The sequence below is a fragment of the Netta rufina genome (assembly GCF_964035555.1).
Source record: "Netta rufina genome assembly, chromosome: 4".
NCBI classification, from domain to species: Eukaryota; Metazoa; Chordata; class Aves; order Anseriformes; family Anatidae; genus Netta; species Netta rufina.
In genome coordinates, this window is record NC_140127.1 from 25,210,233 (window position 1) to 25,229,526 (window position 19,294).

Sequence of the window (19,294 nt, forward strand, 5' to 3'; positions counted from 1 at the left end):
CCTCCACTGCCAGGCATGACTCGGTTTCTCCCAGGTGTACCACAGAAGGACACCGTGCTTCCCCAGGGGGCTTTGGGAAAGGGATCCCTGCCTGTGTGGGAACACTGCTTGCAGGGGGCATGTTTTCACCCAACACATGCCACCAGCAGCTCTTTCAAGGAATTCAGAGTCTCCATCCACGTGATCATTCAGAACAGCCACAGAACAATGCAATATTGTGAAAAACCTACAGCTTGTGTATATTGCTTCGCCCCCCTGCCCCTTGCCCCCTTTTACCTGGACCTTTGATTCTACTTTAGAAATCATTCTCAGCATTCTCAGGTTCATTTTCTGAGGGCATGGTAAATCTACCTAATTCAATCAGTGCAGGAGGTACAAAAATCCAAATGTGTCCATGTGGCAACTCACAGTGGGAGTAATTTTTGACTTTGCTGGATAAAAAACTGAGCTCCCTCAGATATGACAAAAAGTACCTAGATTAAAAAAAAAAAAAAAAAAAAAAAAAAAAGGAAAATAAAACACTTTTAATATTTTAAAGTTTGTAACATAGAAGTTGTCCGGTTTTAGAGATATGGAGTTCCTATAAAGATAATAATCCATTTTTACTCTACAAAAGTATAGTAAACCCAAAATTCAAATATTTTATTTACTTCACCTAAAAAACAAGCAACCCATAAGATATACATGTTTCCCAGATTTCTCCCTAATAAATTTTTTAAAGATTTATACAATTTCTACAGAAACATACAGTGTATCAAAATCTGCATAAATCAAATTTATAAAATATGTAGAAATGCATAGTGATATTATCATCAACTTACAAAGCAAGAATATGGGAATTATTTTTTCCAAGCAGGCTATAGTACGAAAAAGTCATTACAGCAACAGCTTCTTATGATCTCATGTTTTGCAAGGTTTCAGTCTCACATACAGAGATTCATGTTCACACACAGCATCAGCTTTTAATGAATTGCACAAAATACCCATTTAAAATGCACACCCGCACAATTTATGTGCCACCATTCTTTCTCTTATGCATAGTAATATGATTAAATTAATCTACCCAACACATAAAAATGGAGTAAGTTTTCATACACACAAGGAACAAGTACCAACACACACCCTTATTTTCCTTATTCCAGTTTCTCCCTCCTTTATTTTCTATTTTTCATACCTCTGAAAGTATAGGTGAGAAGTTTAAAGAAACTAGGAAAGATCCCAAACTAATATATCAGTGCAGACAGCCCTATAAAGATCAAACTCTGTCACCAAATATGATACATAACCCTTGTTAACATCAATGGAAGCTGCATGCAATGCTATTCTAGATTTCAGGGAAGTATTTAGTCATATTTAATAGTGTGACATGTTATAGACATAACTCTTATTAAGTCAGTACACTGATGTCAACGCTTAACAGTCACGAAATCTTGAATAAGGAAGTGAGGATAAGTCATTTCTCCTCCACCTGTCTGTTCACTCTGAGTAAATATTTATACTCCCAAGGGAGCTCTCACAAACTCCTCTTCGGAACATTTTCAGAAACTTCTTCATGTTCTGTTCTGTACATTATAGCACCAAGCGGTTGTATTTTGTGTTCATAATCCCTCAGGAAAAGTTTCCAATAAAAATATACGGAAAAAATTAACACAAATAAATGTGGTTTCAGGATTTCCATTTCTCTTTTCAAATCTAAGACTGGGCTCCAAACTAGCTGACAGATGTCCTTTCAGAGAAGTAAGCAAATGTGTTAGCAAGTTGGATTTTTTTTTCCTGATTGAAAGTTTTAGTTCATCTCTAAGTGATTTCCATTTAAAACAATAATATAAATGAAGCATTATTTTATTTTTTTACATAATCATGCAGTTTTACTTTATTTCACTTTTTTTAAAAAAATATTGTTTTTATGTAAGGCATGGTTTAAACAAGCAGGTGAGTGCTTATAAATTTGTAATTGGAATTGAGAGGGTGCTTACTTCCATCAGCATGTACCACACTGGTGCTAAACTCGACACTAAGCTCTTCCTTGCCCCACACAAAGCATCCGCTTGCTTCAGCACTGCCAAGCACAGCAGATGCAGGGAGTAGAACATGGGGCAGTGACCCAGCATAATATTTTCAGAGCATCCCCAGCAAAGGGACACATCACAGAGCCTGCAGCACGTCTGTGTGCAGCCTGTGCTCCCGCCCACCAACAAGCGGCCGAACTGGTGACAGAAATTGTCTTCAGCAACACAATAATTACATGGGGTGGTACAGTTGATCCCTACCCGTGGTGACAGCTCAGAAAAATCCATTGTATAATTTCTGACAAATGCTTTTTCTTGTGAAAGAGAGAAATGAAAGAGGCACTAAATATGTTGAAATTCACCTTCCAAAAAAGCAGCATGATTGTGAGAGAAGGCCACCCTGGCTAATAACCTGTGGCAGTGCTTAGTAAGATGTAAAATTAAATAAAAATATACAACAGGTTGATAATCACCAAGTTCTATGAAAATCTGGTTACTCCAACCTTTTCAAGTGTGTGTAAAAAAACTGCCTTCAGACCCCTGAGTGTAATCCCAAAGAAGACAACGCTTTTAGCTATGTTCCTATGAAACATAGCTAACAGCACATCAATTTACCAACATCTTAAAACAAAAAGATGTAAACATCTACAGAGTTTAAGGTAAAGCAGTTTTGTAAACATTAACTGCGGATGATAATGTTATTGTAATAATCACAGTTCGTCTATGTCCTTCATCCAAATCAGGAGGCTCGCAGCTGTACAAAGTTAATAATTGCAGCAGTTTTCAGGCTATTTTCAGTCCTGTACAAATTAATGTGTCAGTAGGTAGGTTTTGTTTGTCTACACACTAAGAATGTTGTTCATTTCCCACTTTTGTGTTGCTTTACTGGAGTCACACTCTGAAATGAAAACTTGATGTAGGACTTCTGAACGATCCAAGCACTTCCCTGATGGAATATGAGTAAATCTGTGCAGATTCTGGAAAACAAAACCATCAGGAACATGTTTTTTTGTTTGTCTTAAAACGTTTTCTTTACAATTGTAATATAGCTATTTGCTGTTACAAAAACAGGTTTCAGGGGCCCTGAAAAAGATCAGTTCTATACTCATCCTCCATCTTTGTTAAAACTAGATTTTTACACCTTTTATATTATAAAATGTTGATGCACGTAAGTTAGCTTGAAATGCTTTGCATTTCTCTTTGTGAGCAAACTGTTAAGAATATAAGCAAAACCATATCTAAAATGCTTCTAGCATTTTCATCCATCCTGTAACCAAAACAGAAGATTAACTCTAGAGGATGGCTTTACAAGAACTGACTTCGCTGGGCAGATCTTCCTTTAGTTAGCCCTCACATACAGCAAATGCACAACAGCAACATTAACTCCACTGGGGTAAAAAGCCATAACTTTGCTGCCTGTTTGACTAGTAGAAGGAAGAAAAGAGGGTATGAGAGCAAGCCTGGCCGCCAGAGCAACAGGAGACTGCCTAAGAAACTGCAGACCTATTGTGTGGAGCACAGTCAGGCTGAGACTCGCACATTTGGCTCCTTCCACATCCCCTTGCTGCAGCGCCTGGATCTCACGCATTTGCAAAGCAGCCCTATGGCTTCTCTCTTGCTTGCTGACCCTGCGCACCAGAGGCAGCCCTGCCTCACTGACAAGCTGCATCCAAACGACGGAGTAGCAGAAAAACCTGCAGAACCATGGCTGAGGCTTCACAGCCCTGTCCCCTGCTCCCATGGCCGCGGAAAGACACACTCTCTCCGGCACGCGGTCACCAAAAAGCCCTCCTGCTCCATACTGCAGAAGCACAGACGTTATGCTCACCAAACTGCACACAAATGTTCATTCCAGAAACAACCAACCAACCAGATAACATCTCCTGGCAGCTTTCATTTGCACCAGGCCACAACATTTTTCAGCAGTTCATAAGCATTTCATTCCTTACACCCTCCTCATTAAGAGAAACGGTCATACCCTCTGTACTGCTCAGCAAAGGGTGCCAGATTTCTAATATCTGCTTGGTTACACACCCTTGGTGGTCCTTTCGCTCTCACCCCCCACCTCTTTTTTTTTTTTTCTCTTTTTTTTCTGGAAGCCAGTCAGTTTTTTGTTCTACAGCCCAGACTGTGCCTACTGGGCTTCCTTATAACTTGTGGTAATAAGCAAACAATTACACAACTTGGTACCACTGTGGAGGAAATGGATCTTCTCGCATAAAAGAAATGCTTACAGAAGAGCCAAGTAACATGCTGGGGCACACTAGAATGGCTGGAGAGTTAGCAAGTGCTATATATTTTTCTAATGCTACAGCAGAAGTCAGCAGGCACTGAAACACTACTTGTTGATTTTTAAATTTCAGATGTAAAGAATTTTGTCTAAATGGCACAAGGTAACTGAGTGGAAACAGTGTTAGGTTGCTTGAGATTTCACAGCTCTATGCAAGTATCAGAAACAGTGTGGTGGCTTAAAGGATAACAGACAGATTTCACTGCAATCAATAGTATCTACATCTTTCAGACAAACACAATCCAGATAACCAGCTAATGAAACATGCAATAAGCTAGAAAGATTGAAGAAAAAAAAAAATCAAGGCATGAGATTTTCTTAGACACAGAACCAAGTTATGTGTAGCCATATCCAAGGATAACGTCACCCTTGGACTATTCATTCTCATTTTTTTTTTTTTTTTTAAGAGAAACAGAAATATAACCTTTAAGACTTTTTAAAAAATAACACTTTCAAAACTAGAATTAATGGCGGACTTGCAGATGTACTCACTAAATAGGCTGTAACAGCCCTCTCATGTATATCAGCCAACATTCCAAGTCTTTATTAAAAATGCATAGATTTTGCAATAGCTTTATAACGGTGCCACACCCTTAATTCACAACAGAGCATGTTCTTCGGGAATGGTTAATGAACAGGAAAAAGAAATACTGAAGAAAGCAAAGACAATGCAGAAAGAAAAACTATGTTTACCTATTCCAACATAGCCTTCTGTCTTTAAACACTTCAATTTAGCCTTCCCAAAATTAGATGTATTGTTCTTAGCTGCTAAATGCACCTTAGCACTTAAGTCATCTTCTCACAACACCCAATAAAGAAGCTTTCTTGACAGAAAGCACACAAGCAGAGAGGGTGGTGTCATAAAGAGCTTTTAGAAACACTATCACTGGTAGTAGACATCCTCTTTGCTTCCTCTGAGACAAGTGCTAACTCCTAACATACCTGTGGCAGAACATGTCCCCTCAGGAGATTTTATTTAAAGATTTTGCTACAGAAGTCAGCGACTGGAAGTGCTAGCAAAACCCCTAGGGAGAAGTCTTCCCAGCAAGCATGGATTTCTGAGAATGTGCGACTGACAATTGACTTTATGTGGTTCAGTTAATCTTGTCATAGATCTCTATTTTCCAATACATGTAGAATAATAATAAAAAGGTGTAACAAAACAAGATGAGAATTATAAATTCTATTTTCCATATATATCTGTTGCATACCTTGAAGTATTGCCAATCCTTGTATTCATTCAGATTACAGTGTGTAATCATAATTTTGGATCCATCCGGTCCTTTAGTTAAGCACTGATCATACTGCATGAGTTGGTTCGCTTCATTGATTCGGAAAAGCTAGCAGAAAAAAAGATGCCACCTTTTTAACAGCTGTATTGAAATAACAGTTTAGAAAGTGAAATACCAATGAAATACCATCACTAAAAATATTCTCTGGTATTATTACACCTACCTTCATTTTACATGACGTAACACATTTTTACTATTTGGACACTATTTTTTGATCACTTTCCTTTAGAAGGCTAAGAAACTTACCTAGCAAGAGAAAAATGATAAAAATAAAGGGACACCTATTTGGGAGATTTCCGAAAGTGTTTGTTAAAATTCTTTGTATGATGTGATGTTTAAGTGACCCGTTATCTTTCTAAAGGTTTGGTAGCAAGTCCTTGGTCTTGGACAGTAATTTCAGGTGAAGGCAGTAACATTTTGGTATTTTAGCCATGGAGGAAATCAAACTAATGCATACAAAAGATTGTCTTAGTTACTTCTTATGAAATAATTACTAAAGGTTTTTGGAGGTAACATATACAGAAAAAGTAGTTTAGGGAACTTTTGCATTAAATATCAAAGTAAAAGATAAATTTCCAAGACCTATTAAGAATTAACCGTGATTTTTTAAAGAATCTTCCTGCATGTGATTTCAGGACTGCAGTGACACAACTTGCCTGTTTCAAGTCTACATCAGTACAAACAGGGGTTTTAAATGCTGCAAAGTGATCCAACTGAAAAGGGAGATGCAAATACAGAACAGCATGTTTGCCTGATAGTTTGCATAGGTTTGTGAAGACGCAGGTCAAACATAATAGTAGCTTGGATTGCAATCATCTATTAGTAATTATGTTCTGACACTTAATTTGTAAATGAAGCAGACAAATTTATATTCAATATTGTGTCTCCTGTGGTGGAAGGTGAGTTATTGCACAGAAGTATTTTATGCTTCCATTAGAGCAAAACAAATTTGTGAAATCACTGAGCTAGAGTAAGGGGGGGGCTGTTTCCTGAAGGATTAATTATTAAGGGAGGATAAACGATGAATCAGCAGTGATGCTACCAGCTGCAGATGTTCTATAATGCAGTGATAAGGTTGCTTTAAAGCACAGTTCTCGCTTCCACATATACCTGCTTCTGTGAAAACAGGATTACGAATTTGCCTTCAATTCTGTGCAGTCTGTTTGAAATGATACTTTCAGATTCCTGTATTTTATCAGTGTCAGTATGCTTAAGAAAAACCTCTAGCTCCCATTTTCACAGCCAGCACATAAGTGACTTCATGCGCAGACTTAAAAGAAAAATGATCTGTTATCATTCACTGAAAGCACTTCTCTTTCAACCTTGCCTCAGAGTCACTTACCTGATTTCCTCCCATTCTATGGCACGGCCCCAGTTCGACAACGCCACCGTTGGTGTGGCCCATGCTATCAATACAGTAAGCAGTTTCAAAGCCTCTAATCTGGAAAAAAAGGTTGTGCACTTTCAGTTAGTCTCAAGGAAAAATAAGCGTGAAAAGTTCAGAAAATTCCCACTTCTCTTTCAGACCAGAAACAAATATCTGCCAGATGGATACAAAAGAAGTCTGCATATAAAATTTAAAAAATTCTGTTAACTGTTGGAGATGGAGCTCCTAGCTGCCCAGGCTAATCTATGGGCTCTTATAGGAGTTACACTAATGAAACTAGAGTTGCAAAGCTCAATTCCAAACTAACGACACTACAGTGTAGGACTTCCAAGTATTTTAATTTATTCAATCTCCTATTAAAGCACGTTTGGTCTCTCGGATCGTCATAAATAAAGGCAGAGCTTGATGAAGTTGCTCTCATCCTGTGGAAGACGTGAGGAGATAAATCTGATGCCAAGGAGACGCAGACAGCGGTCATTAAGTACAGGCAGGAGCAGTCCCGGCTGCTCAGCAGTTCATTCTGCAGCAGCAATTACACGGGGAAAGGAAAGATAACGCTGATGAGGGGCAGGCATAGGCACAAGGATAAAGAACACAAGTCCTGCCAGAAAGCATGCCTTCCTTTGCTGCTGATTATCCCATTCTCTTCTCAGAAGGATCAACAAATGGCTTTGAAAAGGCTTTATGGCACAAAATGACTTTCTTGCCAAGCCTATTTTCTTTGCTGGAGCTTCTTTCTCCTTTGTGACTGCAGAAGGAAGCCTGGAGGACTAAGCTTAGCCCAGAGACCTGACTTCCAGACAGTATTAGGGAAGATAAACCCCGCTTTCATTCCTGATGGTTTGGAAATGCAATTAGTGTGATGTTACAAACATATGGCGAAAAAAATATCTCAGATGTTGTAGGATAACTGTCAGCTAGCGAAGAGTTGAAGACAACTTCACAGAAGCCTCTGAACTTCAGTCTTTCCTGTTTCTGCTCTGGAGCTGTTCGCTTTTATCAGGGATGATTTTCCACAAGGTGACCATTATTATTTTATTCTCTGCAGATATTTTCACCCCAGTGAAGAGCAATACATAACAAGCGTTTCTAACCCTTTATGTGAATTCAAAAGCAGGTCTAAAGTTAATGCACTAACCTGATGCTTTGTGTCGGCTTTCAGATAAGAAATAAAAGTGGCATCGTTCACCTGGTCCCCAGATACAAGACTATTTGTACCCTCTTTCCACTATGCACACACTATAAATCACTAATTCCTCAGAGAAGTTAGAGATGACACATTCTTGGTCACATGAATATGCATAGATCTCAACTTTCTAATCTTCTTTTGAAGTTACAAAACCAGGTACATCAGAAAGAAGGTTGTTCAGTTTGGCGGGACCCAGGACTCATCCCCTGCTAGCAAAATAATTTTTTGGCTTTGCCCCTACTATCTTCAAAAGCGAAACTGATAGAAGAGAAAGGGCAAGGCTGGACCATCTCAGAAGGGCCAAAAAGCCATTTGAAGCTGGAAAGGAGACCTACAGTAATGGCTCCTCCAAGTGTGGGGTTACAGCCAGAAGGGAAGGGCAGGTTCAGTGAGGTGTCCTGTATCACCTGGTAGCATAACTAAGTGAAATTGCCGCTTTTGATAAATTTTCTCTAAGTGAAAATGCCAAGTTATGTGTAGGCATATCTACACCCTTGATTTAGCAAAGTCATACTCATATACATTAATGCTGGAAACTCCTCTTAAAGAATCATATCAAATCATTACATGCAGACAAGGGATTTACTGAGGCTATACCAACATGAGTACATCTCAGGCTAGCAAACATAGGCAGAATGTACTCTCTCTGTATTTCACTACCTATTCTTGAAGACTACACCAAAATAAATAAATAAATAATTTTTCACCTATTAATCTTTGCCAATATTCTAGTACAAACGTTTTTTTTTTTTTCTTTTAAAAATAAATAAATTCCAATTTTGGAGAAAAGAGTTTTAAACATAACTGAGACCATGGATAGATACAAAAATTAATCTTGAAAGAAACATGGATCTAATTTTAAAGAAATCCCAGCTTTTAAAGTAGCATTCTTTTTTTTTTTTTTTCTTCCCCCTTTGGTTATTTCTCTGTAGTCCTCTGGCTAGTATCACTTACATCGGTATAGCAGGAAACAAAGAGCCTGTTCTCAGATTAATGTCAAATAATAATCGTTTCCTTTTTAATTCTGAACTTCAAAAAAAATCCTCAGAAAATAAATACAGGTTATGTGCTTTACATACCTCTCCCCATTCCACGTTTTTAGGCGGTAAGGGATAATACGATGTTATATCATATGCTATTTCTTCCATGAACCACTTAAAGCTTTTGCAGTTGTGATCTTCACGGAATTTTTTCAGCTCAGATATATCTCCATAGGGCAGCGCTTTTGTCTCTGGCCGACTGGCATAAAAGTAATCTTTGTATTCATCCCACCACACTTCTACAACTCTGACATAGTTCTGTGAAGAAGAATGACATTGCTATTATTTCAGTGCATGCACAACAGGTCAGACACAATAACGTGTCAATTTCACAGATTTAAAGATTTCTTCTCTTAAAAACCATAATAGTGTGAAATTATTATATAGCAATGATATTTTGTCATCTTCAGCAGATTATGACACACAGGAGTACTATTTTCAAATTAGAGTTTAGGCCAGTAAAATAAACTGGCTTAATGGGAGTACAAAGTCTTCTAAATTTTTTTATTTGCTTGTTTGTTTGTTTGTTTTAAATAAGGACTCTTCAGTAAGTGGTGCAATAAATGTTGCAGTCATTTGCTAAGTACCAGAGCTACAATTCAGAGTTTGCATTCAACTTCTGCAATTTAAATATCCAGAATGATATGCTTTAGTCCACTAAGGGTGGAAAAAAAAGTCTTAAACAAGCCAGCTATGAAACACCAAGGAGATTTTACATTCCCATGCACCTTAAGTGAAGTATTTCATTGTTGCTTGTTAGGATAGAAGGGTGCCTGAAGAGGGAGAAAGATATTCCTCTATACTACCTCGTACGTAGAAGCTGCTTACTATGTAAGAACATTCAGCAGTGCTTCGTTTCACCCAGTAAGCAGGCAAGTTGACTCATGTAAGGAGTTTAGACATGCAGAAGATATTTTTGATCAGATTTTTCAGATTAGTGGTAGGGTTTTATAATTTCAGAGAGGTTTGCCTGCACTGAAAAATAAGCTATCATTTACAAGCCCCCTTCCCATTGCCCTTTTTCTCTGTCACTATGCCCATCTGTGCTTATTTCCAGCTACGCTCCATAGTACTGTTCCTACTGTTAGCTTGACTAAAATGTTAATCAATTCACCAGAGCCTGGGATAACACCCTTTCAGGCCAGTGGGGGAATGCAAACCCACGATCACCGTGTGGTTGAACATCTTAACTTTAGACACTAAATACCTTTGGATGAAGTGCTCTTTAAATTGCTACTGATAACTTACACAGATTTATTTAAATCTGTTATCTCAAATCAGCAGCAAAATAGTACCTTCAGTGTAGGAGAAGACCCAACGTAGACAGGAGGTGGATTTCCTTGCCAACCCTGGAGGCGATAAATGTGTCCAACACGGGAACAGGGGACAAACAACAGTTTTCCCCCACACTGCCAGATCTACAAGTTCAAGCAAAGATGCAGATATTAATATACATGCACAGGAATTTAAGATAGATAAATACGTAGAAAATACTTCTGTTACTATACCACCATGTGATACATTTAAATATTTTTTTACTTCAGACATAAGCATAGACATAATATGTCTGAAATGAAAGGAAATAAAGATGTATTGAGTACATCTTCAACTCCAACATGAAATTACTCAACTGAAGTAATTTTTCAAAAAGCTTTTAAAATAGTTTGTCACCTCATTCCATTGCTATTTTAAAAGAACAGTAATGAATGAGTGAACAAAATATGGAATGGGGTAATTTTTAAAATAACAGAATCAGTATTTTGATTTTATTGGAGCAATTCACATACTGTCACTAAGATGGGTTTTGGTTAGATGCCCATCACAATTAAGATTTCCTTAATAAATACCAGTAGGAGGTAATGATGTATTTGGTAACCGCATTACAACCAAGAACAAACAGATATTTTTTTTCAGTGGTAGTGGCTGAAAATAAAAATGGGGAAAGTGTACTACCATTCTGAAATTCCTTCCCACCCACATGTCCTTCCCACATAGATAATCCATCTATTTGTGGGAGAAAGAAAACACACCTAAATAATTTGAATTTAATTGCTTATAGCTTTGACAAGTTTAAAATGTAGTATCAAACCCAAATTCAAACTAACTTTGTGGATATTCCAAAATAGACTGAATTCCAAGTTAAAAATCAGACTTAACATTATTAGGTAAGATGGGCAGAATACTTCCTTCACTGCATGTGTTTTATCATCATATTAATTTTCATAAGAGCTTGATTAAAAAACTGATATGCAAAGCAATTTTATTCGCTATCTAGGAGTCAGCATGCAACACTGATAAATGTTATTTAGTTCTGAAGATTGGTTTTGATCTACATGAAACCAATTTGGAGGTCTCTACATAATCAGCAACAACTATCCACTTCAATTACAAAACTACTGTATGCAATTTCAATCACGATTTAGATCTAAGCAAGACGAGGAATTAGAAGGATAAAGACCCTGTATATGTAACATCCTCAGTCACTGTCTTTTGCATATGGATTTACAGCTGAGCAAGTGCACTCAGAGCTTTCCTCAAAATCATCAACAGCAAGAGTAGCTGGGGAGCTCTGAATGTACTTTTAGTAAATTTCAGCTACGATTTCACAGATCACTGCTGAGGATATTAGATGTCTCCACTTTCGTTTCTTAATTGGGACAGATTCCTGCTGTCTGCCACTTGTGTCATTACGAATACTGATGCTACCAGAAGCTAATGATCATCATCTTACATTTCCTGCTAACTGAAGAGTGTGCATATGCCTGGGATTGAAAATAAGATCTTCTGCAATGATTATGAATTATGCAGTTAGTGCTTCAATCATGAAGATTTCTCTTGTAGAGAAGTTCTTGAAATTTTGAAAAGTACATGAGACCATTCTTCACCCAGAAAAATGGCAAGGAGGAAGAAACCAGGATAGATTACTTCTGGTAGCATCCTTGTATACTTTACATGCATCTATACACAAACCAAGTGCTTCTTTTTCTCTTTTGTTAGAAAAAACATTTTTCTATAAACACATACACACCCTGAGAGCACTCAGATTTCCCCCCTCCTCTATCTAATTTGCCAGTCTGGTTTCAGTTTGGATATTCAGGGGAGCATGTGTGATCCCAAACCATTACTGAAATCTAGATTGCTCTGCACTTGGGTCTCTTTGCTAAGCCATCTCTCTGACAGCTCCTGACCCTAAGTTTGCAAGGATGCCAAGAGGAAAGTTTTCAGTATTTAGTGTTACCTTGTAAGAAATTTCAAAATTTTCACCACCCCAGATCTGAAGTCCTGGATCATAGAGACCGAGTTCAAAGAAGAAATCGCGCTCAATGGCAAACAATCCACCAGCCATTGCGGGAGACCTGAAAGAAGAATACAGTGTAATTCCTCCTGCCAAAAGGATTAGATAACATTCAGAGAAAGCACCAATCAAGGAAGCAATTTGCTGTTAACATGTAATAAAGATTAGATTAATGGCAATACACTGAAAAATCTTAAAGCTTTGTCATAAGCTTCCAGTGATTTCCTGAAATGACCTGTGTATATTTTTAGTGAGGTTGCATATCTTTTTTTTTTTTTTTTTTTTTTTTAAATTATACAAAATTTTGGTCAGAGTTATCATTCAGCCAGCCACCATGCTTCTACTAGAAAAATGCTAGGAGTCATTGTGGCAAGACATTTTTCACTGAACAGACATTCAAGTTTCTGATATAAGGGATGAGACCATATAACATACTTAAGTTTATGTTCTGCAGAGCTGCCACATTGAAACTGATGTTTACTTACTGTTAATCAAGCAACAGAGTTTTCCTGGTTAAATGATGGCTTTTTACTTTTTCCCTCTGGCTCTTTTTCTACCTCCATCACGTGAAACACTTTTCATTACCCTCTGTGAAATTTTTAAGAGGGCCTGGATCAAGGCATATTAGGTTTCCATTTTGGTTTCATTTTTTTTATTATTATTATTATTATTTTTTTTTTTTTTAAAAAAAGCTTTGTAAATCCCTCTACATATGCCAAAGTTCAATTAACAAGTTTTAATGTGTCAGAAAGATGCTGTGACTAGGACTGGAACATTTGTGCAGAAACTAACCAAAACTCTCTGGCAGCTTGCTTACATGGAAATGGAGAGTAGAATACGTTAAGCCATTTCCTGCACACATACCAAGCATTTTCCCCCTAAGGATCAATAAATATAAAAAAACCCTAGTGGATAAACCTGCAGTCCCCACTAGGTTGGGGATTAAAAATGGTGGCAAGGAAAAGGTGACATGGGGTGGCCCACAGCACAGCAAACATAGCTGTCCAGACCACCTGATCAGATGCTGAGTGCCTCCTGAATGCCCCCTTCCTTCCTCTTGTCTGCTTGTGGGATTTTCTTCCAGCCTTGCTGCTGCTCCAGAGGGACTGGAGGGTCAGGAAGCCAGTAAGCACAGCAGGGAGAAACACATGGCATCGCACAGCCCTGTGGCTTGCCTGCACTGCTGGCTTCCCTGAGCACCGTAAAGACCTGGCAAGTGTAGAGAGGCCTCAAATGCTGGAGTAAAGTCTTGGCCTTTAACACACCATCAAGTGTGTTAAAAAACACAGTAAAATCCACATAAGCTCAGTAGTTTATTTTACAAGATAAAAAGGGGTAAGCACAGTATTTTTGAAAGTGGGATTTGGTCCTGGGGCTATTCTCCCCCATTACCAGAAGTCATTTAAGTTGTTTAAGGTGTTGAGGATTTTTTTCATTATTGTTTTGTTTTCTTTTTAAACTAGGCAATCATGTCTACAATTTAAGCAAAGCCATTACTTGGTCTTACATGCCTTGGTTTTTCCGCAACAAAACGCCTAGAGCCCGGCCATAACCGATGCAGGGAACATCTCTTTTTAGAAAAGGCACTGTAACTATCAAAGTATTATTAAAAATAAAGTCATCTTTTAAACCATTCTGAGAACATGTGTTGTGTGTTTCTGGGAACATTTTAAAGGATTTTAAGACCTGTTTGGATGGTAAACACAGAACACAACAGTGATGTTTGAAATAGTTTATCCCCCTCTGAGCGAGTATTAAAGTTCCAATGTGGACAGCCTTGTCAGAAAATGGTATTATTTAGATTGTACACAAAACAGATCAAAGCTTTGTAACTTCCTTGCATGTGTTGCCATTTTAGCAAAGAACAATCATGGGTGAGGAGAGGGAATTACCAACATAAGTTCTTACAGTGCTTAAATCATACATACAAGCAATAGAAGACATTAGATTCTGAAGATGTGAAGATTGTTTTCAAATGTAGTAACACGATTAGTTAAGTGTGAAGGGGAAAGTAATAAAAAACAGCAGAACCACAGCCTCCCAGTCTTGAAAAGCAATCCAGAAACGTAAGCTAGGGTTTCTAGCCAGTTTCTGTTTGCAGGGAAGAAAACATATACCCCCCTACAAAGCCAAAGAAAAAGGTGGGACTTATGTGAAAATCATTGGAGTTTTCCCAGAAAATAAATTTTGGTTTTCTTCAAGTTATATGTATTAAAGTAAAATCCCCAAGCAAATTCAGACCTTAGAAAATATGTAGCCAAAATTCTTAAATAGTATGCATCTTTGTCAGATGTGATCTATTATGAAGCAAGTGGGAGAAACATGACAAAAGGCATTTTTCTGATGTACATGCATAACCCACGAGCTGTATGCATGCATCAAGCCATGACAGCAACCTACAGATTTTATGCATTACCAGCTGTTACAAATACTCACAGCATGCTCATTATTTCAAATCAGATGATTAAATAAGAGCTTTTGTTTCCAACATTACTTTTCAAAAATACCATAGCTAAATAAAGTTTTCACTGGAAACGAAGTCATACAATCCTTTTTCTCACCAAGCAAAACCATGTTATTCTGATGTACACCCTATTAACCACACAAGAGCAGGAGTGGAGAGGCAGCGGAAGGTAGCAAAACTATTTTGGTCAAGTAATCAGTTGCAGCAAACAGGTCTGATTAAACAAAGCAGCTGTCATGGTTAGCAATATCAAGATTTTCAGGCTTAAAAGTACATGCAAGTTTTAGTGGATCAATAGCTACTTAAGAAAAAAGAAACAGGTAAGTGATTTAGTGATTACCGATACGGTTCGGTTTTTGTCTTTCTTTTTTCCTTTTCTCGCTTGGTCAAGGGAACCCTCTTCCATAGCATACTCCAATCCCACGCTCCTCTAGCAAACCCATCTTCGTCACCACCCCCTTGCGGCACAATCTTATAAGTGTTGCCATCTATGACATCTATCAGTGGCACAGTGCATGTGGTTCTGCGGGGCGGCAGATGGTGGCAGGGAGGATGCGGTTATGTGCAGGGACCCGCGTGGGACACGTGTGCCAATCATGGTTCACGGGAGAAGAGGGAGGAGGGAAGAAGGAAAGGCTTTAGACAGTTATTCATTACAATCCGCGACACGTAAACAGCTTTCTTTACCGATAAGGCTCAGTTTTATGTTTTCGTTTGGACTTTTCCTTGTGGCTTAACGGAATTCGTTTCCATAGCAAACTCCAGTCCCAGGCCCCTCTGGCAAAACCATCTTCATCCCCACCTTGTTGTGGCTCGATGGAATAATCATTCCCATCTATGTAATCTATTAGAGGTACAGTACATGTAGTTCTGAAACGTTTATAGAAGGGAAAGAAAGAGCAAGATACAATTTAAGAAGAGTAAGAGTAATCTGTCTAATCTGAAATTTACACCATCAATTATTAATCTCCTCATCGAGTAGTTTATATGAAAAGTCACTCGTAAACATTATTTGCAAAAGGAGGCCTCATTAGAAAAAAGAAAGAGTCTTTTCTTTATGTTGTTTTAAGACATTCTGGAAGCAGGAAAATTCAGTCTAAAATGCTAATATATCAATTCATTTACAGTTTTTCCTGCATGTGTTCTTCTTGACATTGGTCTTCTAAGAAAGCATTGCTGGAGGCAACAGAGGAGCCTTTAGAAAGCTAAAACTCTCACAGTATTATTATCTTCTATAATTTCTATTCATATTAGATCTTAGCTGCCAATAAGTACGATAAACATTTTACTAGTGTAAATATGGATGTTCACTCTTCTGCCCAACTGTGCTGCAAATCCAGCCTTTAAGGATAAAAAATATGTTATTGGTGCTCTTTTAGCAATGGCCTGCAAAGAATTTTTCTTTTTTAATTTGCAATGTGCTCCTCATTATGATCTGTCATATACAGCATTTGACAAGGAAAAGACATCATGTTATTCTCCCCAAATTCTCCCAGTGACCAAACTGCAATCTTATTTTCTTCTTAGAGCTCTTCCATCTTTTTAAGACAAATCCCGTATGAGACTGGAAAAACACGTGGGGGAGGCAACAAGCAGCTATAATGCCATGCTCTTCCCTTGGGTGCTGAGGGACCAGCACGCTGTGCCCAGGGGAGAGCGCTTGGATGGAGGCTGCAGAGCTGCCAGCACCTCCTGCATATGCATCCTCTGCAGGCAGTGCCGGAGGAGCCTCTGCAGCTGCCTCCTCCTCCCACCTCTATGGCACGTAAAACAGTAATGCACACTCAGTGGAAGCATGCGAGCGTTTTTAACCTCTATCTAGTTATCAAACTCTTGAGATCACAGGGGCTTTAAGTCCCTGTTAAATCAGAACTCTTACCATTACTGCTCTGACACAAAATCACGATTTTGTTTATTTATAATAAACACTTTGCTTAATCAGGGTCCTTACTTGGCTACAACAGAACACGTTTGTAACTGTCCCTCAGATCACTGCAAAAGACAAGAGTTGTTTGATATTTAATCTACAACAAGCACAACATTCAGTATACCAATTGAAATAAACTATCTGGAAATTTACTTGGATATTTTCCTTCCTCCTTACGTAGCTTTTTTGCTGGGAGTTGACAAAACCTTGATTCAGCAAATATTGATGTAGCTTGAAATAGATATATATTGATATAGATATACAACTTATTGATTTGAATTTGAAAAGCATGGATTGTTACTCTGACTTTTCCTTCCTAAGAGGCCAGGCACTGGAAATCATAGTAGAACATTACCTGTCCTTGGATATAGGAGCTATAAGTGGCGCATACCAATTAATTCCCACCTCACAATGGGCATCAAGGTAAACCAAAACCTTCAAAAGAGAAAAACAAGGAAGCAGATGTACAGTCACTTTTATCTCTATACAGGGTATCACAAAGATTTAATTAACTTTATTTTACATTGCCATACTTTGATATTAGAGGCAGAAAAATGAAGCTTAAAAGGAGTAAAATTAAAAATATATAAGACTTATTTGTGAGCTGGTTCCTACCTGTCCAAGTTTAGCCTTTTGGGCTCCAATGCTTCTAGCTTGGATTAAACCTTCTCTCCTCTCATTTCGAAATACCTTCACCAGGCCGTTCCACTGTTTAATGTAGTCATCTAGTCTTTCCTTTAAGTGTGCTATAAAATAACAAAAAAATATTTGGGTTAAGTTTAGTAATAATCAGTTTTGTATTCCCAAATCCATCTCTACTTAATACTTACAGACACAGAGGATTTACAGAATCTTGAATTCAACTACTTGTGCTGCTGTTCACAAACACTAAACCTGAAGGGATCAAGCCTTGGAGCTCTCTGGCTTTGTGGCACAAGTTCATCTTTTAAAATCACATTTAAAGAAAAATCAGGTGAAGCTGTCCACACCACAGGGGAGCTGGGTGAAAAATTATCAGTCACTTTAATATATCAAGGAGTGACTTTCAAGTCTTCATGTATATTTCAACCACATAGACCAACAGAGAATTTTCTAAATTTCAGCTTATGACCTTTCCTCACCAGATGTCACATATACAGTAGAAAGCATAACTTTTCAGTTTAACATTTTTCTTCACTGACTTTCTTTTTGACATACAAAACTGTGTGTCAGCCTATGAAATCTGGAAACCTGAGACAAAAGCCCACCATACTCAAGTCATTCCCCTCCCTCATCTAGATCTCTCCCCACTTGTGGTGGTGGTGGTGTTTTCAATTAAAATAATAAAAGGAATAATTGGAGGGCCAAAACTGCAGTGGATGAGCTGTAGCTCTTCATACTGATGATCACGCTACAAACCTACAGAATGAAAAAAGTACAGGAACACTTTAGCCAAAGGGACTTGGTCAGTAAAGGGATGAGTTAACAGATAATCAATCAATCAAATTTGGCTATACTTGAATGCTTACAGATCTGGATTTGCACATTGAGCTTTGCCAAACTAATCTGGAAACCACATTCCTACCACACAAATTGAAAAAAGGATGATAGTGTTGCATAATATTTTCGCACAGCTGATTCTGTTGAGAAAGTTCAGAAAGGCAGAAGGGCTGGCAGTCAGGCGCTTGCAGTTTGAGGCTACACTAATTTAACTATTGCTGTTCATTTGAAATCTATTTTTGTACTGAAAGGCTGGAAAGAATGGCCTCCAGCTCCAGGATCTCCCAGAGGGGACCCAAAAGGAGCCACCTAAGCTAGAGCAGAGGCACCCACAGCAGGTCTACACTTGGAGGGTCAGGCAGGTAACATGTCTGGGCTGACCTAAGAGCATGCTGCCATGAAGAATAGCAGGTCTTTCTCCTCCTCTACTGCTTCTGGCTCCTCTGGGAGCATATCCTACACCTAGCACCAGTGCTGAACCTTGGGGCCACACAAGCCATTTGTCTGGCAGAAATCAACCTGAAAAGTATTTTTTTGCTGGGTAAGGTGGCTCTGTTTTCTGTTTGGGCAAACACCAGACGTGGCATGGCCAGGAGAATGGGAACGTATCCATCAAGGTGCTTCAGCTACAGCATTGTCTGCACCTTGAATTGAAATGACTAGAGTCTGGAGTTTGCTGCACCTTACATTTTAGTACATTTTCTGTTCCTAACAAAAGTATTCAAAAAATGTCAAGTTTAAACAGAAGCTACATATAAATAATTGAAATATGAATGTTTATTTGTTAAAAGTGAAGTTTCCAAACTTTAAAATTCAGCAGTTCTACCAAAGACCAGAAAATATTCCAAACCAGTAATCGTTTAATACTGGTAGAATTCCTCCTCTTCAACTTTATTAAAAAAAAAAAAAAAAAAAAGTTTTC

General features: G+C 38.2%; 1 protein-coding gene across 2 annotated transcripts in view; it reads right to left on the bottom strand.

Moving 5' to 3' along the window:
• Window positions 1-753: 753 nt before the first annotated feature.
• The window catches only part of GALNT7 (polypeptide N-acetylgalactosaminyltransferase 7), a gene marked incomplete at its 5' end in the record, with an annotated part of 70,436 nt that continues 51,895 nt past the window's right edge, over window positions 754-19,294 (bottom strand). The window contains 9 exons of one of the 2 annotated variants that reach the window (XM_084286872.1): window positions 754-2,986; window positions 5,511-5,639; window positions 6,934-7,032; window positions 9,247-9,465; window positions 10,503-10,625; window positions 12,446-12,563; window positions 15,307-15,489; window positions 17,249-17,328; window positions 17,509-17,639. In XM_084286872.1, coding sequence (XP_084142998.1) covers window positions 2,849-2,986; window positions 5,511-5,639; window positions 6,934-7,032; window positions 9,247-9,465; window positions 10,503-10,625; window positions 12,446-12,563; window positions 15,307-15,489; window positions 17,249-17,328; window positions 17,509-17,639 — 1,220 coding nt within the window. In that variant the 3' untranslated portion in view covers window positions 754-2,848. Of the gene's footprint in view, window positions 2,987-5,510; window positions 5,640-6,933; window positions 7,033-9,246; window positions 9,466-10,502; window positions 10,626-12,445; window positions 12,564-15,306; window positions 15,490-15,653; window positions 15,837-17,248; window positions 17,329-17,508; window positions 17,640-19,294 lie in introns of both variants that reach the window. The other variant, XM_084286873.1, reaches the window with a different exon arrangement.